Source organism: Gigantopelta aegis, chromosome 4, assembly GCF_016097555.1.
Source record: "Gigantopelta aegis isolate Gae_Host chromosome 4, Gae_host_genome, whole genome shotgun sequence".
In the NCBI taxonomy this organism is placed as follows: Eukaryota; Metazoa; Mollusca; class Gastropoda; order Neomphalida; family Peltospiridae; genus Gigantopelta; species Gigantopelta aegis.
The window spans coordinates 31,607,926-31,633,492 of record NC_054702.1 but is presented as its reverse complement, the minus strand read 5'-3'; the positions used below and the strand labels follow the sequence as shown (position 1 = coordinate 31,633,492).

At 34.2% G+C, this 25,567-nt stretch overlaps 1 protein-coding gene across 2 annotated transcripts in view; it reads right to left on the bottom strand.

Moving 5' to 3' along the window:
* Positions 1-3,965: 3,965 nt before the first annotated feature.
* The window catches only part of LOC121370378 (arginine/serine-rich protein PNISR-like), a 28,073-nt gene continuing 6,471 nt past the window's right edge, over positions 3,966-25,567 (bottom strand). Inside the window, exons 8-13 of one of the 2 annotated variants that reach the window (XM_041495556.1) lie at positions 24,452-24,589; positions 18,286-18,397; positions 16,022-16,075; positions 13,957-14,109; positions 6,469-7,591; positions 3,966-4,928 (exon numbers count right to left, since the gene is read on the bottom strand). In XM_041495556.1, coding sequence (XP_041351490.1) covers positions 4,907-4,928; positions 6,469-7,591; positions 13,957-14,109; positions 16,022-16,075; positions 18,286-18,397; positions 24,452-24,589 — 1,602 coding nt within the window. In that variant the 3' untranslated portion in view covers positions 3,966-4,906. Of the gene's footprint in view, positions 4,929-6,078; positions 7,592-13,956; positions 14,110-16,021; positions 16,076-18,285; positions 18,398-24,451; positions 24,590-25,567 lie in introns of those variants that run through there. The other variant, XM_041495555.1, reaches the window with a different exon arrangement.

Here is a 25,567-nt window from a genome sequence, read left to right as displayed (position 1 = left end):
AAACTTACCATTTAGATTGTAATGGATGAATGGATATTTAAACTTGCCATTTAAATTGTAATGAATGAATGAATGGATATTTAAACTTGCCATTTAGATTGTAATCAATGAGTGAATGGATATTTAAACAAAAACAAAAACAAAAAAACTTTGAGGAAATTTATATTTTTATTTTTTTGTTAATGCAACCATCTGTCATATCCACAGTAAATGACATCCTAAATAAAAATGTTCTTGCACAAGTTGCAGTGTGAAGTATCAAGTATACACACAATGCATTAAAGCCAACATATAAGCACCAGCATTGCACAATGGAAAGAACACATTTAAGGTAAGTAACTGAATTTATACTGTAATTTTTTTAATTCCTCACACTACATTGCATTTCCCTTTAGTACAAAACAAGCAGAATTAATTGCAATAATTTTGCAGTGTCGGATGATGCCCATTTTAACGACTACTTTATAAGATGACACTATAGAAGTTATTTTAAAAAGATGGATAAATTGTAGATCCATAATGTAAGAAAATATTTTCGTTTTCTTTATTTTTGTTTTTTTGTTTTTTTTAAAGTTACTATAAATACATTATTAAAAATATAAGTAATGTAGCTATATGATTTTTAAAGTTACAGTAGTGTTTACAAACCTTTTCCATTATATTTGTATTGAACTAGGTCATGCTTACCATATGTAAAATTACAAACGTGTGCATTTGTATGCAATATTTACTTTGTTGATCAACCGGTGTACTTTAATTTGGTAAACATTTAAACCCATACATTTAAATTTATATCTGTGCTGTCAAAATAAGTTGCATATTGATAAAGGTCTCTTGAAAACTACGTTAAAAAAATAAACATTTGGTTCACATACCAAATTTTGCATACATGTTTTTCATTCTTGTATTAAATTTGGGATATGATTTCATGTTTTCCATGATCATAGTAGGTTATGTACAATTAAATGGTTATCGGCAGTGTTTTTCATGGGTCTTTATTTTTATGATTTTTTTGTTTAATTTATAAATGGCTGGCACTGGTTTTCAATTCTCCCAAAGACCTATTGATAACTTGAATGTTGATTTTGATGATTTTGATTTTTGTGAATTGTTAAAAAGAATTACCCGATTCACTGTGAATAAACTTGTTAAAAGTACTGGACCTCATTTTATGAAGCGATCTTGGTGCTGAAATCACAATAAGTCACCATGTTTGATAGAATTTGGTGACTTGAAGTGATTATAAGAATAAAGATTGTTTCGTAACATGGGGTCCTGATATGTGACGTGTACGAGTTTAGAACCCTCAAAGCTGGAGGACAGAACGTAAATTTATTGAATGTATATCAGTAGAAATTGTAAATAATAATTTGGTTTGCTTGTAATTGTACATACATTTTAGTTGTTTATTTAATGGCTTTGTGTTCCAACTAGGACACCTTATTGTAATTATTATCTGTGATTTTTATAACCTGGAATAAACTCAGATGCACACAAAAAAAAAATTGTTTTTGTTGATTATGATTTGTTGATTTTATTGATGGCTGTCCTTCAACTTTGTGAGTCAGACTTTGATTAAAAGTTTCCATATGACCACATCTTCACTTGTTGCATTGATCAACATGAATTTCTTGAAGGAATAACTGGTGTATCAAAGGATGTGGTATGTTGTGCCCTGTCTGTCACAATTCATATGAATTTTTTTGCCAACAATGGAAAAATGTAGTGGTTTTCATCTGAACACTGATTTATCCAATAACCAATGTGCTGTAGGCGAGAAACAAAAGAAAAAAGAAAAAATGGTTTACTTAATGACGCACTCGACATTTTATTTATGGTTATATGGTGTCAGACATGGTTAAGGACCACACAGATATTGAGGGAGGAAACCTGTTGTCACCACTTCATGGGCTACTCTTTTTGATTAGCAGCAAGGGATCTTTTATATGCACCATCCCAGACAGGATATGCCAGTCGTGGTGCACTGGTGTAAACAAAAAACGGTATTCAAAAAGAAAACAGGCCGAATTTATGAAGCTTGTGTTTTTTAAATGCAGGTGTTTAAGCATAGTAAATATATGTAGCTAGCTACAAGCGTGCAAGTCTGAAACGGGCTTTGTAAACTAAAGCCATTTATCGTCATCTATATGCACCAATAGTATATAATAAAACTTGCCATCACCATATAAGCTCCCATACTCTATATAATAGCATGAAATCTTTTTATATGGACGTTTGTCTCGCACAGTAAAATGCCACAGCCTTTAATATACAAACCACGAGGCATTGATTTGAGTGGGGAAACTCCTAGGTTGTTGATCCTGTGACCCATGGTATCTCATATGAACTCTACCACGGATCTGAATTTCCAATCAGTGCCTACACCCCTGCCCCAGTTTATTTGCCTGCTGCCCCATAACATGTAATACTCGTAAATGAGCATGTCCCCAACCCCTCAATAAAATCCTGCCTAGGCCAATGTACATCTATCCCTTTATCTTGAATGTAGAGCTAGTTTGTCTTAAAAACACCTTTGTTTGACATTCAGTAGCCAATATATTCTTCATGCCCGGGTGTTGCTAAACATTCATGGTCTTTTAAAATGCATTCTTCTCAATTAAAGGTGTTATCTCAAAGTTGCAGTTCCATATGGAGCTATGTTTACATTTATTTTTAAAAAGTAACAACAAATTAACCGATTCAACATAAATAACTTGGCAATGTTGAAATCATAATATCAATGGCTCGAACACCTATGGTGCTCGACAAAGTGTTCAACCAATTGGGTAGTTTAACCTAACCATTCGGTCAACAATGTGCAAGTGTCACACGGGACTTCATTTTTGGTTCAAACGTTACAGTGCATTTGACCATTCAGAGTTCAGCCCAGCGAGATTCTATATGTCTGTTTGTTTGCTGTATAAAATGTCAGTAATTATGTAGCTAGGCTCTATGCCATGTACGAACACTGACAACCAAACACAGGATCAGCGCGTTCCGGTCAGGCGTGCTTCGTCTGATTGACAAATCATTCGTCTTTAAAATACTATCGGCAACAGCAGTTTGATCAATTCACACACATCAAGTTTGGAGGTGCATAATATATTAAATCTTTATGGCGGAACCAAAGAATTAGTTCAAAAAGTCGAGTTTTCGAAGGCCAGTATCACTAGTTTGTATAGCAATTCGCTTGGGACCGTTGCTTCAGGTCAAGAGATCGAAGTTCTTGAAGTTTGACTGTATATACAAAAGTTTATCTCAGCATCTTGAGGTCTGGCAAAAAATTCTGGAAAACCATCCAAATAACTACCTGGCCCACCAATACTAGTTAAAAGTTGGCTTGTTTTGTTTAACGACACCACTAGAGCACATTGATTTATTAATAATCGGCTATTCATAATTGGATGTCAAACATTTGGTAATTCTCACATACCAAGTATAGACTTACTGAGGGAACTGACTATATTTGTCCATTTGTAGCAAGGGATCTTTTATATGCACCATCCCAAACAGGATAGCACATACCACAGCCTTTGATATACCAGCTGATGTGCACTGGCTGAAACAAGAAATAGCCCAATGGGCCTACCGACCAGGACCGATCCTATACCTATTGCACATCAATCAAGTGCTTTACCACTGAAAAAATATAGTAGGCTTCCTGCGACTATAAGTAAAAAATTACCAAATGTTTGATATCCAATTGCCGATGAATAATAATAAATTGTTGTGTTCTCCTACCAGCCCTCTATGTTAACTTTTTCATCTTGAAGCCAGATGGCACCTACTTCTATTTGTCATATATAGATGGTATGAAATGTTTTAGTTGCCAGATTAAACAAATGGTCGTATGCGACCAAATCAATCACAATTCTTACCATTCTTGTGTAATTCTTCATGACACCCCTCTCACATAAAGTCATGTCAAACACATGATGATGAACAAAGAAACAAACTGCATACAATATTCCTTTAAGTTTTATTTATAAACTGTCATTCTAGGCATTTTTTAACACAAAAAACGACTATTTACAAGCACTGTAAAAATTCTGCTATAATGTAAAGGAATACAATATATGTATGTTTGAATTTATATCTAACCCATAGGGTCCTAATGCTTGTCCCCCACCCCCAATGAATGTAAAGAGTTTGGCAAAATGATTCAACATATACAAAAAAGAAAAAAGAACAAAACAAAAAGTAAAGAGGAAAAATGTGAGAATATTAATAAATATACAGAAACCTAAGACCCACAGGATCTAAAATGGTGAAAAACATGACAGTGAAACAAGCATCTGAAAGGCAAAACCAATAATGGTTCACGTTATAGATACCAAAAAGAAAAATCAATCCATGTACCGGGTATTACAAAGTGCCTAGGGAGTATTAGTCTAAACACCACACTCCCAGTACTTTCTCTAGTTCATTTTACACGACTACTGAATCACAATGTTTTTCTTCTTTTAAATACAAATGTATTATGCCTTGTATGTGAGCAAAAAAAAGAGAAAAAAAAGAAAGAAAAAAGAGAGCAGTTTTTCTTTTATTAACAGTAAGTGATGACACCCTAAAAAATTCTCATTTTAAAAAATAACAGCTCATGTTGTATTCATTTCTGTTTTTTATTTAACAATGTATAATAATAATTTTAAAAAAGGGTATATGTTAAAATCAACAACAGAACAGAAAAAACCCACTTTAAACTTTAATTATTTCATTGCAAAAAACAAAAAGAAAAAAAAGTAAGAAAAAAAGAGAAAAAAGTAAAAATAAATAAATAAAAAAGGTACAAAATGACAATTTGTTAAGTAATGTACAAACTATGATAAAAACAAGCAGATCGTGGTATATCACAGAATACCAACTTCACCTAGAAGACTGCGTGGACCACCACCTTGGATGATAATCATCTCCTTCGTCCTGGGGACCTGAAATACAAGTGGTTTCATCTTTAACCCACCACATCTAGTAGACCTGTACTTACATATGATGATACAGTACAGTGTTGTAATACAAGATCCACAAGATTTAGGACAACTGTACTGTGATAAATATACGAGACATATGTCTTACAACAGTTTGGTAAAAAGAAAAAAAGATGATATTAAAATGTATGGACATGCAAACATGCTAGATGAATGCAACTATATGTTCCATATTCAGTTGCCGGAATTTTTATGTCATTTAACAGTAATAAAACTGTAACAGCCCTGAATATTTTATTTGCTAATAACTAGTGTTAGTGCCTATAAGTATCATCATATGTATTGTATCATCATCCTCGCATCGTGACACGCATATCATTACACCTCTAACATCCAGTTACATCAGTGACAATGTAACATAGTTGGAGCAAACCATCTGAATGCGAGATATATGACAGCAATATCTCTATTAAAACATTACAACTCCAACAATTCAACTCATTACAGAATTAAAACACACACATGCTATACATCCAAAAACAATCCACAACCCTAAATAAATCTATAGATCAACAAATCCAATGGACAATATGCTATTTTAAAGCAAATGAGAATAAAAATCAAATGTTTTTGTTAAGTTTCAAAACAAAGTAAAAAGTAGCATTATAAAACTTTATAGTGGATTCGGTCCAAACCATCTGTCGAAACTGGATTTTAAAGTCCCATCCAGCTACCATTAATCTATTATGAATAAAACTTAGCCGGATGCCGTCTATTCTGGATTTTGGATGCAAATTCAGGAACAAAAGAAATGTATGTAGTAATCAGCACGGTCTCACCAACATATGAGTGTGACAATCTGCATGTATGTGGTCATCGTCTGAACAATGATGACACTCCCTAAATGACTAGGACAACAAAGAGAGACAAAATGAACGTCTCTTTGAGTAAAGTGTGTTTCATGCACACTGATTTATTAATCATGGGCTACTGGATGTAAAATATTCAATAATGTTGACATAATGATTTAAAGGAAACCTGCTACATTTTTTCATCTTTTATATACACCATCCTACAGACTGGTTGAGTGCGTCGTTAAATAAAACATTTCCTTTTTCCTACAGACAGAATAGCACATACCATGGCCTTTGATAGACCAATCGTTGTGCAATGGCTGAAATGAGAAATAGCACAATGGGTTGACCATTGCAGATTGATCCCAAACCAACCACACATCAGGCCAGTGCTTTACCACTGGGCTATGTCCCGCCCCAAACCATCATCAGTACAGCCAATTTGAACGACAAAAATCACCAACTTCTCAAATTATATCTATGCACAAGATAGAATGTAAAGGCAGTTTTGACAAAAAAGAAAAAGAAAAATGTTTTGTTTAACGACACCACTATAGCACATTGATTTAATTAATCATCAGCGCAGTTTTGACAAAGTCACTGACATATAAATAAATAAAAGAAGTTAATCTTTCCAATTGTTCAGAACATTTGCACACACACAACTATGAGAGAAAAGCAAACCCCACCTTGAGCGTGATCTACTCTTGTGTTTTCGACTGGACTTCTTACCACCTCTGCTGCTGTGTTCGTCGCGATGGTAACGCTGGCTGCTAACACCATCCCTGCTCGACCTCTCCCGCCGGTCATACTCGTCCTCCGCGGACGGCGACCGCTTCCTCTTCTTGTGAGCCTTCGACTTGCTGCTGCTGTAATCCTCCTCCACCTGGTGGTGCCTCGACTTCTCCCGGTCATACTCCGAGTACCGATCCCGCGAAGAGTTTCTCTTCTTGTGCTTGTAGTCATAGTCGTCATACCTATCCCGAGAGTCTCTGCGTTTGTACTTCTCCCTCACCCTATGCTCGTCTTTACTCCTACCCCCTTTCCTGCTACTACTGCTAGTCTTTGACCTACTTCTGCTTCTACGTCTTTTTTCCTCCCTGTAATGCTCGGGCTCTTTCCAGTCACTATTGTTTGACTCCTCCCCATAACTATCCACCCCATGCCTATATCCCTCAACTCTTTTCACATATCCATCCCCGTCATTTTTACCATAACTTTCCCGCCTGTAATTTTCCCTTTCAGTTTTACTGTACTCCTCAACCTCATCTGTGTATACTGCCCTATCCTTTTTCCTTTCTACCCGATCATCCCCCGTCTGAGATTTTCTCTTTTCTCTTTTTTCCCTTTTAACATGTCTGTCTGAAGTGTCAGCATTTTTGTATGACCTGGATCCACGGTCCTCGTCATCGGAGTAAGTTCTTATTTTACCGTAATCTTTGTTACCCTCCGAATCGGACTCACCTGACCCTAACACATTACTAGTACTCGAACTTGAACTACTTTCTGAATCACTTGTGCTACTCGACGAATCTACACTAGAACTCCCACTATCACTTTCCGTGCCAACTTGCTTAGTCCTAGCTTTACGAGATGCACTTTCTTTGTGTTTTTGTTTATTAGATACACTTTCTTTATGCTTTTCGTTACTAGAGACACTTTCTTTATGCTTTTCTAGGTTCTCTTTTTTATTGTCATTTGTACTGGGGATATCTAGCCCAGGAATTGTATCATATTTATTATGGAACGGATTAGAATGTCTATCTGAAATTGGATTCTTTAAAAACTCTGGAGTCTGCTTCTCTGCTTCAGCTGTAAAAGAAAAGAAAATATTTTTCTTTCTATCCTTGTTAGCCATAGTTGGAAATATCACGGCTTCTAGGATTAAAAAAAAAATCCACTAGCCATGGGATCAGTGATTTTTTAAATTTACTAGCCACCATTAAAAATTAGTTAGCCCTACATTACATTAAGTTAATATAATTTTACTAAATAATAGTTAAAATCAGATATGTTACCTAAAGAGGGAGATAGAGATTAAAAACACCAACATTGGGGGTTGGGGTGGGGTGGGGTGAGGATATTCATATTTACAAAATAGACTTAACTGCAACATTTGGAGAAAACTTGAGGTGTTGAGAAGAATTTAGGCCATCCCATTGGCTTTTGGGATGTTGGGACCAGACTACTAGCCATAGGGGGGAGTGCACTTGTTTGAGGACAGGTAATGTTGAAAAGAAATGACTCTCTTTTTTTTCGTAAGGCATTGGGAATGGTAATAGTAGTTATTTACTAGACCAACATTGAATATCACTAGCTATAGGAGTGGGGCTACCATAATCTAGAAGCCCTGTCGGGCATGGCAATAGTAGTTATTTACTAGCCCAACATTGAATATCACTAGCTATAGGAGTGGGGCTACCATAATCTAGAAGCCCTGAATATTTTTATTACTTTCATTTCTGTATCAATTGATCATAAAACAAACAGCTTCTGGGTTGGCAAAGGTGACATCACCGTGAGGCTTAAGGATTATTAAAACAATTACGGTTGGTCCAAATAATATACTTAAAATGATCAACACACTACATCCAAAATACTTGGAACAGAATATTAGACTTTTCAGTCATAATCTAAACACTTGGAATATTAAATTTGTCATAGATACTCAGAGATTACTTTCCACTCAAAAGGTATTACCTACTTGTATGCAAACCTCAAAACATAAAAATCGCCTATTTTTTTTAATTATGAACATCACTCACAAAGAAGTATTTGCCAGTAGTTATTTGTAAAGAATAGAGTTATAGTACATGTATTTAGTATGGTACTTATTAAAACAAAAGATCCTAGTTGTATATAACTAAAAGCTACACATAACAGCACAAAAACCATCACCATCAACATCAGTATAACAGTGTGTGGCAACTTTGTATTCAGTTACTGTTTTTATAACAGTATACGAAGAGTTAATTTCCAAAACACATTATATGACAATTTTCAAATTTTAGAGTTAGGTATACTCATGCTTGAATAACTCAGCAATATGACAATAGATTTTCCATCAAAACGAAACCTAAGCACATTCAACAGAATCTTAAAACTGTACTATGTTATGTTTGAGGAAAAAGCATGTTTTTCTCAAAATAACGGAAATGGAAAGTTTTTTTTTTTAAATGAGCTCTTCCTATGTAGATCCTGTTAACAGTCCTCTGAGAATTGAAAATCTGCGTGATCCATTTATCCAGGTAACCCATTTCCTTTTTGCGTAACCTGTTATATCCATATAAATGGGATTAAAAATTTTGTGCAAACAAAAAATAGGTGACACAAAATTAGATTTGCACGAGCAACTTGCAAACGAAACAACCAACGTGCAAACGAAACAACCATTCTCACAATTTGCAGAGGCCTATGTTAATCTACTGTATACTGAATAATAAATATACAGAACTTCACATACGTTGTTTTCGCTTCCTATTTATTGCACGAGTTTATTTCGCACAAGAATATATACCACGAGACCGTGTAGTGGTCGAGTGGTATGTTCTTTCGCAAAATAAACGAGTGCAATAAATAGGAAGCGAAAACAACGTATGTGAAGTTCTGTATTTATTACATACCTTCTTTTATGTTTTACAAAAACGTTTTTTAATTTAACATCATAACAACACTTTGTTAAATCTATGATCAAAACTCCTTTCATGGATGTACTTAACGTTAAGAATCATACTCTCGGGCAGCCTTGTGTAATGTTTCAAATACGATGTGACGTCATTTGTAAATCATATACGACGTCAGGCGCTAACTGCAGTAAAAACAAAAAGGGGATTCCCCATATAAAAGTTCCGGTCCGGATTGCACATGTGCTAATACAGATTATTTTATTGCACGGATTTGATGTTTGTATTAGTATAGTAAGATTGAACAGGTATGTAATAAAATATATGAAGTACTGCAAGTAATCAACAATAAGTGACTGCAAATAACAAAATAACTTCACCTGGTTAGCTGTACAAGTATATTTAAAAAGCATTATTTTTGTAGCAAGTAGAGCGTAAGTCAGATGATGTATTATGTTCATTAATTAAAAAAAAAACTACTCAACAATCTTTAATATGGAAAGATAAAAACAAATAAACTGGGCATCATATGATTTGCAGGCACTCTAAAACAATCTAAAAACAGCATGCTGCAAAACACTGTCAAAAGTTCAGAAACAAGAATCCTGTGGAATTAAAAGTCTTGCTAATCATAAACCTTTTCAGTGCACTGTGATGTGAACATCAATAGGTGCAACTATAAACCAAGTATAACTGACGAGGACTTCTTGTTTATGAGAAATTAATCTAAAGGTGAAACTTTAATGGAAAAATTTACACCCTTCAGTGTTCTCGCTGGGTGAAAATTGAAGGAGAACAGCCGCGCGGCACCACACCCTTCAAAAAAAAACAGAAGGAAAAAAAAGAAGGGAAAACTTGGTTACCATATCTTGTTGTGTGTTGGTCGATTTTGTGGAAAGACATACTCCTTATTTTGGCTCTCAGTATTTAGTACAAAAAAGTTGATACGAAATACAAGCAGACTCATCTTTTAATGGAACCAAATATGTTGTCGGTCTGACATTTACGGGCAGTTCCTGTTTTCTAAACTGATCAAAGTTTTAATAATATTATTTTAATAAAGATTTCAAGATATATGAAACCAATAAAAATGTTTGTAATGTGATACCCTAATGTGGGATGAAAAAAAATTCGGTTCCTTTTATTTCCATCTTCATCGAATGAATCAATCGCTTTGATATCACCAGCTGATAAAAAAGTAGTTTTGTTTTTGTAAAGGCGGTGTATATATTAGTTGGCACCCAAGATAATTGAGTTTAATCATACATACTACCACTTCCATTGTTTTTATAAGTGGTGATATCCCCACAAAAATGAAAAATTTATTATATTTTATAAAGAATTGCTGAATAAACAGAATGACAGAAATTACAGAAAGTAAAAATCATCAGTTACAACCAATTAAATCTGCAATTGAGGACAAAATATCAGACGATAATTAGTGGAAACAAGACAGAATGACCGTTCTAATCACATGACAAATTTGCTTCCAAATAAGTGTTTTTTCAGTCGGAGATAGGCAAATCCATAATTAATTTTTTTTAATTTCATTGCTCAAATAAAATATAACTTTTATTGTGTGTATCAAACATACAAATGGATACAGGTATGGGATAAAATAGAGGCTGTTAAAAATACTGTAAAATTATGTTACGGTAACTCGTAAGCTACTGAAGTTTTTCGTCAAGTTACTTTTTCGTACACAAAACACGGCTTGTTTCCTTTGATGTCCAGTGTGCAGATTGATAGATTTTTGGTGTGTGGAAAAAAATTTGCATTTTGAAATAGCTCAGATAGGTGCTGTAAAATATAGTAGGGTGCGGAAAAATAAAGAGGGGCGCAGAAAAATAAAGGAGGACAGCAAAATGCAATAACGGGTGGGGTGCCTTGCTTAAATGGAGCAGCGAGAACATTGCTCTTTCCACCTTCGTTGGAAAGGTAATCCCTTGTACCTCACCTTTTTACTTTGTAAAGGCAAGACAAAAACTATCTACAGTGAAACCCCTCAAGACCGGAATTCTCTCTAAACCGGACATGTTCCACGATCCCGTGATTTACGCATCTTTACCTCTCTAAACTGGAAACCTATTTAAACTGAACACTGGGCAATAATTCAGTCCCAAACTCTTTATTTAGTGCAATTTGTACCTCTGAAAACCGGACGATCAGACAGTTGTCAATCATTATGGTGCCATTAATTGTTTCGTTTATTGTCACTTCGAAGTCTTCAGCCAGATTACCTGATTGCGAACATAGCCGGTGCAATATACACATGCTCTGATTAGCCATTAGATGTTACGTTACATATGACTGAGTACGGTAGGCAAATAATTATAAAGCAATATTAAAGGTCAAGTGACAGCTTTGATATCCATAACAAACATGTTTCTAGTTTGCTTAAGGATAGACAAAACAACAGTGAATTTAATCCACTGTCATGTTAGAAGTTGAATTTAATTTTGTTTTAAAACTGTTATTTATCAAAGTAAAGAGTAGGTAAAAGTGATGTTGGCTTTTTGGTGTCATAAAGATGTTAGTAGCATTTCATCCAACGTCCAGCTAAACTTCGCCGTATTGAAATATCACTCGGTGATAACCTTCAAATCATTAAAAGGTTCTTTATTATATTGTTAACGGTTGGATTCATCTTCAGTACATATATAAAGCCGAATGTGAATAGGACACCAGCGGAAACAAATGAAAGACTTTTGCATCACTGCAAACACCTGAAAACCAGACACTTCTGTAAACTGGACAAAATTCTTGGTCTCATGGATGCCTGGTTTAAAGAAGTTTCACTGTACTAGCAAAATTTGACATGTTTGAATCCCATTTTAAGTGTAAAAAAAAAAAAAGATAGACGAATTTACAGAAACCCTTATTTATTGCTGTATTAATACTATAAGATCAGTTAAACTACAGGCTGATTGGCATTACTGGCATTTTGTTATCTAATGTTTTACTTAGAACAACAAAAACATGCACTTTTATGGAAAAAGTACTTCAACTTTGTAGCTCGAAAACAAAAGGCTTTATTCATCCACCTATTACATTTTAAATTATGGTTATTTGGTGTTATTTCAATGCTTGTTTGACAGACAGACAGGCAGAGACAGAGACAGAGACAGACAGAGAGAGAGAGAGACAGACAGACACACACACACACACACACACACACATACGTTGCTGCTTCCACTTCAACAGAAAAAGCACTACGGCAGAGTTCGACAAATCCGCTAGCCCGACGCCCGTGGCTAGTGGTTTTTAAGTTCAGGCTAGTGAGAAACGCAAAACCACTAGCCCCTGCGGGCTAGTGGTTTCCCCCCTCCTCTCGTCATCGCTCGATCGTGGTTTTTTTGTTTTCTTTCTTTCTTTTTCTCTCGGCTGAAATTTCGTTTAATAAATTTGATTGTGACGTTTGTCATCGAATAATATCAACAACGCAATGAGTATATAATAATAATCCACTTGAGCTAGGTCTGCAAACTGCAGTAACATGCTATCTCTACATCGTCACAGTTACAGCATGCATTGTTTACCTTTCCCTTTCAAGTTTCTGGCACAGGAAATAAAGTCTAATGACATGCGTGTTTTGATTGGTTAGACACGTCACGTGGTCGTTAATCTCGCACATGTTTTAGGCTAAGAACTTGGAAATCATCAATCGTGACGACAGGTTAATCTCAATCAAGTAAACCCCAGCCATGTTTTGAATTTCAGTGTTTGTTTTATTTACCTATTGTTTTTTAATTTAACACTTCGCTAACATGTGGTTATCGGCAATCAGGAAAACAATTTACTTTAATGGTAACCGCATATGCAATGACTCGGCTTGGCCTATTACGTATAGCGGTTTGGATAAAACGTCATAGCTGCCGATACAAGATAATACCTTTTTTGTTCATCAATTAACAACGGATTAGATGTCGCCGTTATATTCTTTTGAGATCGGTCTGACACGGGATAATGCCCTGTATTTGGCATCACCGTTCCTGGCGACACTGTTGTACCCTCATTTAAATTTAATTATTTTGATAGTGTTTTTAGATACCAACCAAGAGTTTGCTCAATTAATTTTCCCCGGGGGGGGGGGGGGGGGAAAAAAAAAAAATGGGACAATGACGATGGATCATACTTGACAAAAGACAAAACGTACGACACGACAAAAAACTGAAAGTTATAACATGATTTAAGTGTTTGTTTTATTTTACTGTTATACTCGTAAATGTGTAATGTTACAAAAATTATATAAAAATCCAGTTATAATTGATCAGGAATTTGGGCTAGTGCTTTATCTTGGTGGGCTAGTGGTTTTCACAAACCCACTAGCCCTGTGGCTAGTGACTTTTCAAAATATTTGTCATACTCTGACTAAGGTATCTTTTATATGCACTTTCCCATAGACAGGACAGTACATACCACAGCCTTTGATGTAGCAACTGTAGGTCGATGACTTGGATAAGGAATCCTCCCCGAGTGACTGATCATATAGTGCTCCACCACTGAGCTACATTCCACCCTTTCATTTCAGCAGTAACTAATCAAAATGTTCACCTTCAGCATCATATTCCTCCTCATCACTAAATATTTTGCTGTGCTGTCTTTCAAATGCTTCTTTCTTGCGACGTATGCTCTCCTGCAGTTCGGCATCTGAATCACTGTCGCTGTTCGTCCCAGAATGTTCACTGTCAGATTCATAACCAAGTCCTGAAAGACATACTACAGTGATAAACACACACAACAGCAAGCTTTACAGGCACAGTGAACACACAGAATATAGGCTATTATGGCCAATAACTAAACTGGTGAAGCATTTTGATGATACCTTGGTGATTTATATTATTATAACATAGCAAGATAATAAGAAATGCTTAAAATGTCATTATATTTTAGAAGAATAAATTTTAATTTCTGTGATTTAATTTATACAGCACTGTGAATTAATAATGAACATCTTTTTAAGTTGATGAGGCAAAGATTACACAAACTGGTGTACTAAAACTCCCAAAATCAAACTTACCATTGGTTAATATTTTTTTTTTAAATGCCAATGATAATTTTTAATACTATATACCTGTAGTATCTAAACTGAATCTGAATCGTGAGTGTTCATGAAATTTTAATGGCACTGTTTTAAACTTATAATTTCATAAGAAAACCTTTTGTCCAATACTCATTAAAACTGGCTTGTATTTAAAAAAACACTTGTCATGATGGATTGCCATGTTAAATGAATAGGTCAGGACCACACATCCATTTTCACTGCAATTTCAACATTTTGTTGCAAAACACCAGCAATATATATTATATATAAATAAAATCAATTTTATGAACATCTTGGCAGGAGAAGGGAGTAAGGTATGGGTGTCATTATCATATGAAAGAAAATCCTATATTATAGTCTGTTTTTGACTCACCAAAAGTATTTTCTATTAATAACTTTAGTTTGACTCAACTGGGAGAAAACTTATAACAGTTTTGCAAATACCAAATTAACTTTAAAAAAAATATTATATAGCATATAGGTTAAAATGTAATCAGTCAATACTTTAAATGATTATTTCAAATGATCTACTAAAGAAAAATAAATGAAGTATGATCTCATTTCAGTCAAATTTCCTTGGTGTTATAAAATACTTAGTTTCCAACCTACAGGAAGAAGGAAGGAAATGTTTCATTTAATGACGCACTCAACACATTTTATTTATGGTTGTATGGCGTCAGACATATGGTTACGGACCACACAGATATTGAGAGAGGAAACACTGTCACCACTTCATGGGCTACTCTTTTCGATTCGAAGGGATCTTTTCTATGCACCATCCCAGACAGGATAGTACATACCATGGCCTTTGTTACACCAGTTGTGGAGCACTGGCTGGAACAAGAAATAACCCAATGGTTCTACTGATGGGTATTGATCCTAGACGCTTTACCACTGGGCTACGTCCCACCCTCCAACTTACAGAGCCTTTTTAATTACTGTAATTATATATTAAATACAAGACCAATGTTTAGAATATCAATGTCTGAATAGCTAAGATGTTTCTGATGGTCCTAATGCTTGTAGTAGCCCAAACTGGGTTTTAACTCCTTCAAATGTACAAAATAAATATATGTATTAGATATATATATTAGGATGTAAAATACAGTTTACACAACAACAAACATTATGACAAACAGAAACACACTGATATTCTAAACAAAATAGATTTAATATTTTGTTTTAGTCGTTATGTAGTCTTTATTAATTGGAAACATATTACAAAAAAAAATTGTAGCCAAGTCAGAACTGTCCTTTGTTACTTACAACTCTACACTCTGCAGATATTGGTAAAAATAAGGAAAAAATTAACATTTCCAATATAATTTTATTTAAATTTAAACAAAAATTGCAAACTGTTGTTATTTCCACAACTGTTATCCTTTTACCTCTACAATGAACCAAACTAAAGTTAATGACAAGAAATAATTTTGGTGCTCCAAAAACATACTACACTGTTCTTCATCCTTGCTGTCAGATAATATTAATAAAAAAGAAAAGAAAAAAAAAGGCTCAACCGGCAGTATTGCAAAACATGGCAATCCACAATAGTTATTATGACAAAGATTCACTTACCAAGCGTGGATAGAGATGCCAAAGCAGACGACTTGGCAAGCTGCCTTGCTGGAGCTTTGATACAATTATACAACATGATTAGTGCAGAAGATACAAACATAGATCACTTGAAATCAACAGAGAAACATACGTCTCTGCTGGCGGTCAATCCAATGCTACTGAAATGGAAGTCTTAAATCAGTCATTTTTCTCGTTTCTCAAATACATATCAAAATAATGATTACACAACAATTAATTTCACAATAAAAATAATAAATTACTATTAAAATTGAACAAAACATTTCAATAAAGATTCCCAGTTAAAATTCTTTATATTGACTACACACATATATATTTCATATTCTGAAGAAAAAATGGCTTAGTTCACATTGTTAATTAATTTTTTATGCATGCAAGAATACACAACATTACGTGAATAAGTCTATCTGTACAAACTAATGTTACCCTGCCGCTACCTGTATCCCCCCTATACAGATGGTCCTGTTTGCTCGACTATTGTTTCAGTATTGCATGTACATGTTAAATGAGAACCCCATTTATAATGCATCAACCTATTTTAATATTGGACAAATTATAAAAGTAAAATACACTGGCACAGAAATGTATCAGTATATATATATAAAACCTTTGTTCGCAATGCAGTCATGGCTATAACTGGTTTTAGTGCCTTGCATGTAAGATGTTACAGTGAGCGTACCTGTTGAACAACACTATAGTCAATATATATTAGCCCAGATTAAATTCATGTATGACAGACAAATAATTCCCTTTAAACTAATCATTTAGAACTGAATGGATGTGTTCACCTGTATCCTTATTTTGTGTCAAGGCAGCAAATGAAAATATCTGTTTTAGGAACTGTGCTGACAATATATGTTCATACATTGAGTTTGGTGTTATTGAATCTTACACATTTACCACTGAGATCTATGTCATTGTGCCTATTTAAACTAGTAATAGTCCACCGATTCCGACTTGACTACTCAAATAACTAAATGACTATGTTATAAACTGTTCAACCTATTATTAATGTACAATGTTAAACTGATTTTTAAACCTGAGATCAGGTGGACTTAAGACAAACTCAGTTAGTTTGGAACTGTCCCAAATTAAGATCAACCTATGGTTTCATAAAAAAAAGAAGAAGAAAAACCCCCACTTGTTACTTAAAGAAGCACTAAACACATTTACCGTTGTATGGCGTCACACATATGGTTAAGAACCACACACACATGGATACCAACAAAACAACTTGCTGCCACTACTCCATAGGCCACTCCTTTTGATTAGGTCCGGTCAGACGGTTTTATGTGCACATTCAGAACATGCTGTTGTAGTGCACGCCTGTCACAGGTTGGGGTGGGTGGCAGAGCAGACCGCAAACACTGGCAGGTGCAAGAGAACACCACCAGCCCAACCGGTGTCAGTAGCGGGGGTCCTTTTGATTAACAACAAAGGATCCTTTATATGCACCAGTGGTGGAGCATTGGCTGAACAGGAAATAGCCCAAATGAGCCCACCAATGGGGGGATCAAACCACTAATCAGGCCGGTGCTTTTTATATCAAAACAAATGCACTTCAAATCAAACATTTTTAAAGAATAATTTGCAAAATTTCCAAATAAATATAAAAGGACAACTAGTGGGTGACAAATAATATGTTTTAATTTAAGTAACGTTTCAACCAGTAATTATTAAGTTATTTATGTTTAGCTAAATCATTTATAACAAAACAGAAAAGGCAGAAGATAGAATTTATTACGTCAATTTGACCTACAGAATCATTTAACAAAGTAACAATAAAGACATTGGCTCTGAAATTTGCCTGTCTTAATTGCTACAGATATCAAGCAAGATGGTAAATTCCAAACAAAATAACTATTTGGCACAGTTCAACGAACAGCTTAATTTAAGACCAAAAATCAAGAATGTATGAAACCACTAATTTGAGAACAATGATTTAGAATTGTCATAGAGAAATTAGAAGTTAATAGAGAGAAAGTCACTTTTACATCAGATATGTCATGCAAATGATAAAGGAAAGTATTCAACAAATATGAACATACTAAGAAAAATAAATAAAAACAATTACAAATGGTATTCAGACAAATCATGTCTGTAAAATGTCATTTTATTCATATTCAATAGTAGTTTAAAAGATACCTGCCCTGCACACAAGTCTGGAACACAGAAAATTACATGTAATGGGGATTTTTTCAAATGTCTTGCATTGATACTTTTTACAACAGTAATATAAAAAGTACCTTTGGCAGCCTGGTTTCGTGCCTTGTAATAAACATCTTTAGCTACAACTTCAATCTCTTGACTGGTAACTTCTAATAATATTTCCATCATCCATTTTCGAACCTTGTTCATCTATGTAAAACAAGAATTCACCAGAATTAAATGTCTGTAAACCAAGTTTCACTCATCTAAGTTTATGAGAAATGGTGCTAAACAGGAAACTTTAACGTTGACCTAAATGCAAAAGTTATCACCACCACCATTAAAAATACCTATATATTACCATTTTACTTTGTAAAGGCAAGACAAAACAATAAAATGTAGCTATAATAGGATTTATTGTTCCACCACCACCACCATCTTAACCCGTTTCCTGCCGTTGACTGTATACACGTCAAGCATCATCACAATGACATCACTGTTTTCATTTAAAAATCATTTTCGTTGACTGTATACACGTCAAGACATATCCAAATATTGCTAAATTGCTGTTGTCACATCTTATGTTTTTTTGACATGCATTGTTTGTTATTGTAGGTTTTTTCGGTGTTTCATCTTAAAAATCATTTATCTACATTATGACATTGCATTTAGAACAAGTATCACTTTTAATGCCTAAAAAAAGGTACAAACACAATCAAATAATTGTAATCCGACGGCATAAACAGTCATCGAAAAGCGCCATTGTTGGGGGGGGTGGGTGGGTGGGGGGGGGGGGGGGGGGCGCGGCGGCGGCATGCGCCGTACATGGCTTTTTATGAATAAGCGTATATAAGCAGTGAATGTTTTGTAATAATGTTGTATGGTGGTGGATGACAATTTTTAAAAAATCAGGCATTTTCCATGTAACAGTTATCGTCCATTTTTTAGAACATCAACACGGTCCTTTTTCGTGTTACGCAACACCCCTCAAAAATCGTGCGGTAACTATATGGACCTATATAAAATGTGAAAATTACAGTAGGATAATGGTTTGCAATAGATTCAGAGTAAGTAATCATGTTTTTTATTTTAAAAATACGGTGATAACTAAATTTTTTCAAATAACAATTAAAAAGAAAAAATGTCCACGTACTTTAGCAGAGCGGACACTGTTGTGTAGGCAACGACCCGAAACATTGTTTTTGTCTCAAAAATCGTTAAAACAAATTATTTAATGCAAATAAAATGTTGTATTCAGGATGTAATAATCACAAATCATAAAACGATCCTATATTATTGATAAAAATATTAAAGAAAAATCGCAAAAACCTCTAAGTGTAGTTGACCTATATTATCGACACTTGACCCAAATACAATACTTCGCGGGACCAATTTCTTCTTCTTTCACTCCCGTCAATAAACATGTCAGAAGAAGTTGCACAAATATAAATTCATGATTCCGATAATAATGTTTTAAACATTTACTTGTGTGACATCTCAAGTGACCTATTGCGGTAGGGAGCACATTTTCTACGTCCGCTCGGACTCCTGTGCGTTACGCATAAACATTTCACGTTTTTGACTTCTCATTTTTTTTTTTTTTTTTTAATCAGTTCCAACTACATTTTGTGCCACACATAAACACATTCTGACCTCCCTCTCCAAGGGCCTAAGCGACAGGGCCCAACATTAAAAAACAAAAAATAAGCGGCATAGGCCTAAGCGTATGGGCTCTCATTTTTGTTGGGGATGCAGGCAGAGTTGAACGAAAATCTCTGAATCTGGATAACAACAATTATTCATATTAGCTTTACTGCCAAACAGCAGGGTCTCAGCTAACGGGTAGAGGCAATGGTGTGTGTGTGTGTGTGTGTGTGTTTTATTTTTTATTTAACGACACCACTAGAGCACACTGATTTATTAATCATCGGCTATTGGATGTCAAACATTTGGTAATTTTGACATACTAGTAGTCTTAGAGAGAAAACCTCCTACATGTTTCCATTAGTAGCAAGGCATCTTTTATATACACCATCCCAAAGACAGGATAGCACATACCACAGCCTTTGATATACCAGTCATGGAGCACTGGCTGGAACGAGAAATAGCCCAGTGAGCCCACCAATGGGAATCAATCCCAAACCAACTGCGCTTTACCACTGGGCTGCATCCCGCCCCTGGTGTGGGAGGAATGCATTGGGGTGGGGGTGGGGGGTGAGGGTGTAAAATAATAGAAAAATAGTTTATTGATACTGATGTTTTAAGTATGTAACCTCCCTGAAATGACTGCAAAATGGTGTCTTGCACCTTCCATGCTCATTGGTTCATTGTTTAAATCCTAGTTACAGCCCTGAACAGCTATATAGGGTTGCAAATGAATCACTACATATTTTTACATGGATTACAACTAATATTGTGTCAGAGTAAAATGATGGAAATACATGGTAAAAAGATTTTAGGCCACCTCGTTTGCCAGAAATGCTATACCTGGATAGTATTCAAATAATATATAAAGGCAAATAGATGACCAGTGTATATAACTTGTGAATGTCCCCTAGGTGGGGATGGAGTTCATCTGCTTGTGAATTTGGTCATTCTATCCCTCTCCTAAGGTGGGGCACAAATAGGGGAAAATTAAGCCAATTGTCGTGTCCAGGAATACCATACAAATATCAATTTTGTGAATTTCAATCCCCCTAGGAAAATGGGTGCTCTGCACTCCATGTTTTTGGTAGTTGTGGTCAGCAATTTACTCAGGTGACCGTTTAGATTTATTTTGTATCATGCATAAGTGTTTAACACTGGATACACATTATGTATACAGTACATATTAAATTTTAATTAGGGCTCACATGTTGATGATTGTTTCTTTGGGTTTAAAACATTTTTTAGATGAATGGACATTTTTTTTTTTTTTTACAATTGTGACCGTGTGAAGCACTATTGCAAGTATCTTGTGTCACAATAAATTACTGAAATGCATAAAATCCTTTTCACTATTTCTATTATTCTAATATCAGTGTCCAGGGTTTCTGCCAGAGGGTATGAAGGGTAAAATTATGTACCCTAAAATCTTGGGAATTAATGGATACGTTTTAATAATTTTTAAGAACGATTATAGTAAGATAGCTGCTGCTTAAAGTTTGTACATGAAATGCAGTGTCCAATTTAAAAACATTCTAAACCCCATAACCACCTAGTTGTGGCAGTTATGATCTGGAGTTTTCAAGTACCCTCAAATTATTGATTACTGGTGTCCTTTACTTTTGACCGTATGACCCAAAAGTTGCATGTGCACAGCAAATAGTTTTCAGTTTTACATACCTTACCATGGTAACCAATAGTTTGCATTGGTTACCATGGTAACAGTTTCGATCTGGGTACCATGGTAACATATAGTTTTGAACTGGTTACCATGGTAACAGAATTAGTAAGCTTCATATATCTTTTGTACAGGCATAGTACAATTATGTCACTACACATTGTTGTTTTTTCTCAGTCCTTGAAAATGATATTTTTTTGAAATTTGTTTTGTTCTGCATTGGTTACCGTGGTAACAAAATTCACAATTTTCACCCTTCTCTTGTAAACAGCTTATTATTACATCATTATACAGTGATTTGTATTCAAATAAATTCATTTAAAACATTTCATATGGGAAACGGTTCCTCTTTTTGCATTGGTTACCATGGTAACAGAATTAATAAAGTTCATTTGAAAATGACAGGAAGTGAAAGGGCATATACCTTTTTTTAAATCTTGTGTCATTTGACAAAGATATAGAGAAAGTATACATATGTTTAGTGTCTAGGTAATGTTGGACACATTGTCCACAAGTTACAAAAATGCGTTGATGGTAGTATGTGCCTTTGACCCTATTATTCAAAAACAAAATTGGCTGTCTACTTAATTCTTTTTCTAAATCAAGTAGTATGGTTAATAGATCACACCATAGACTTAAATTAAAAGCAAAATATTAGTTTTAAATTAAAATTTTCATAATTATTAATAAAAAATGGTATATTGAAAGTTGCAGCTGTAGCCATGGTAACATAAATAATATAACTGACTATAAAATGTTAGGGTTATGTAGGTGGATATTCTTAGTATATGTGTGTAATTTCATGCTGAAATGTCAACTGATTTTAATAATATTACCAGAAATGTATAATAGTTAATGTTGGAAATTATGTTCATAATTTACAAAAATGCATTGATAGCCGAATGCGCATCTGACCCTATTTTTCAGAAAAACCGCGGTTGTCGACTTAATTATTTCTTTACATCAAGCAGTATGGTTAATAAATCACAGCATAGACTTAAATTAAAAGAAAAATATTAGTTTTTAATTAAAGTTTTCATAATTATTAATGAAAATATGGTATATTGAAATTTGTAGCTGTTGCCATGGTAACATAAATAATATGACTGACTATAAAATGTTAGCGTTACATAGGTGGATATTCTTAGTATATATGTGTGTAATTTCATGCTGAAATGTCAACTGATTTTAATAATATTACTAAAAATGTATAATAGTTAATGTTGGACATTATCTTCATAATTTACAAAAAAGCGTTGATGACATTGCAGCCTATTATTCTGAAAAAAAATGGCAGTCTACTTAATTTTTTCTTTAAATCAATCACTATGCTTAATAAAATCACAGCATACACTTAAATTAAAAGAAAGATAGTAGTGTTTAATTCATGTTTTCTTAATTATTAATGAAAAAATTGTATATTGAAATTTGCAGCTGTTGCCATGGTAACATAAATAAAATAACCATCTACAAAATGCTATCATTACGTAGGTGGATCATTATGGTATATATGGGTGTAATTTCATGTTAAAATGTCCATAGATTTTAATAAAATTACTAGAAATGTAGAACAGGTGAAAATTCTTTAAATTTAGCAAAACGAATGCGGCAGGATAAGGGTTAACATATTGATTCATAGCCTATCAATGTATAACTTAAGTGCAAGTAAAAGAAACTAGATACTGTAAATCATGAAATTAATGCGAGCAAGTAATTAATGCGAAAAATGCGGCGAACACATCGACGCAATAATAACTTGATGCATTTTGTTTAGTCTCATTCCCAATACAAAAAATGTGCAGGATTTTACTCTAATACTTCTAAATAAAATAAAACTTTTATAATATAAAAATGAAACAAAATACAAAAACTATTTTTGTTAAATGTCGTTTTGTGAATACTTCAAGAATCTTTCTTTCGTTTCAATGTTGCCATTCTATTTTCACTTTCCTGGAATATCATAGCGGTTATATAATACAGTGATGTTCCAAATGTTTTGTTTTTAAAAAGTTCATTTTGCGATGTGAGTATTTTTAAAATTTTCTTACACTTCTGGATTACTGTATACATTTAAACTGTTTTGAACATTTGTAAAATTATCCACAAATTTTATTACTAAATATATTCCTTTAAAAAATGAAACAGTAGAAAATTATATAACCGCAACCAACAATCCGTGCATATTTCTTCAAACCATTTGGCTTGACTCTATACATGGCATTTTAAGTTAGACTGGTCGCAAGTTGTCACTGTTGCAATATATCGCATTTGTTAACGTCTATTCCTGTGCTGCGCATCAAGTGTATAAAATCAGTCTAAAACATTTGTTAGAATAATACGTCTGCGTTCGCGTGAAATATTGTGCCCTGCAACAGCGACCCGTTTACCTTTTATTCCTACTGGTGGATTAATTAGAAGCAATCACCACACAAAAGTGCGAGGCATACCCTTAACAATAAGGTGTAGTTATACTAATTACACTACTTTAAGTAATTAGGGCTTCCTGGTCGACCCACCATGCGATTAGCTTCAGATTATGTAGTAGCTGTCAAAACAACTGTGGTTTTTATGTGATGTGGACTTTTGCCCTGCGCATTAATAAAAATACGCATTTTTGTTCACTCATGTACGGACGCAATATCATGATGCATTAATTTCATGATTTACAGTATTTAAAAACAAACAAGTTATTTCAGTTGTTTTAAACAAGTTCTAAGTATTATGGCAGAAACATCCGAGCAAAAGTATTTCTTTAAAATTAAACATTAAAACAGACATCATATACAAATATATATCTGCTAAATCGACCTAAAACAAGGTCAATGAAATGAAGTTAAAATAAATGAAAAGTCAAGTAATAATTTCAGAATTTAAAAAAAAATGGTGAAGTTGGGGTTTATTTTTAAGTGTTGGTATAGACAACTGACAAAAGAACAAAATACCATTTCTATCTGTTTTTCTTCTTCACTTTTTTCTGGCTCTGGAGATGGGCTTCGTTTCTTAGCCTCAGTCTGGCTCTTCACTGGACTTGATGACCGCGAACGTGCTCGGTTATCAGTCTCATCTTCATCATCTGAATCCTGTAGGAAAAGAAATGAACACCATTTCACAACTCCTGCTTGTATATCAAGCCCATCATAAACCGTATACACATATTTGTTGTGAAACTAACATCAGCAGTGATCAAAAAGACAATTTTCAACCTGCTAACTGGACCAGTGCCAAAAACACCTGGAGTAATGCACTAGAATATTTACTAGTCTTGCAACATCGTTTTCAATTACAACCTAAATAGCAGACCTGTAAGCACACGACATGAATAGCAAATGCTGAATGTTACAGAGTTTACAACTGAATGGAAATAGGACATAAATGGTTTGGAAAATAAGTGTCCTATCAGACTGAATTTTATATCACTTATGGGGTAGGAATCATTGCATTTTACATTGTCTGTCAGATTTTTCGCCTGACTGATGCTAGCAGACTGGTCTTTTGATCATCAGAGCACGGATATCATTAATAGGTAGCTGCTGACATTTTTCATCACCCATTTAATAAATGTTTGCCAAGTACAGAATAACAAAAGAATATATGCTTACCAACCGTATGTTGGTATTTTTATAAAATATGTGCATTTTAACAACTTTGTGATATGCGTTTCAAAGCTTGTCCCTGACTGGTTAATATTAGCTGGTAGGTAGTTAATGTATGCCTAGTGTTAATATTTGAGATAAAACAATGAAATTGCAGTATTCTTAGACTTCAGTATCAACTTGTTTAGGTCGCATAATATTCATAGCAGACAGTAACAGGAGTGTAAATTCATTTCCACCTGTTATTTCTATTATTAATGGCATCACTGTCCCTGAATATTATGATACGCTAATATCTATGTACAGTGAAACCCGTCTTAACCAGATCATGTCGGGAACCTAATATATATCTGACTAAGACAGGATCCGGTGTTTAGTAGAAAGAAATGTTTTATTTAACAATGTACTTAAAACATTTTATTTACGGTTATATGGCGTCAAACATATGGTTATAGACCAGACAGA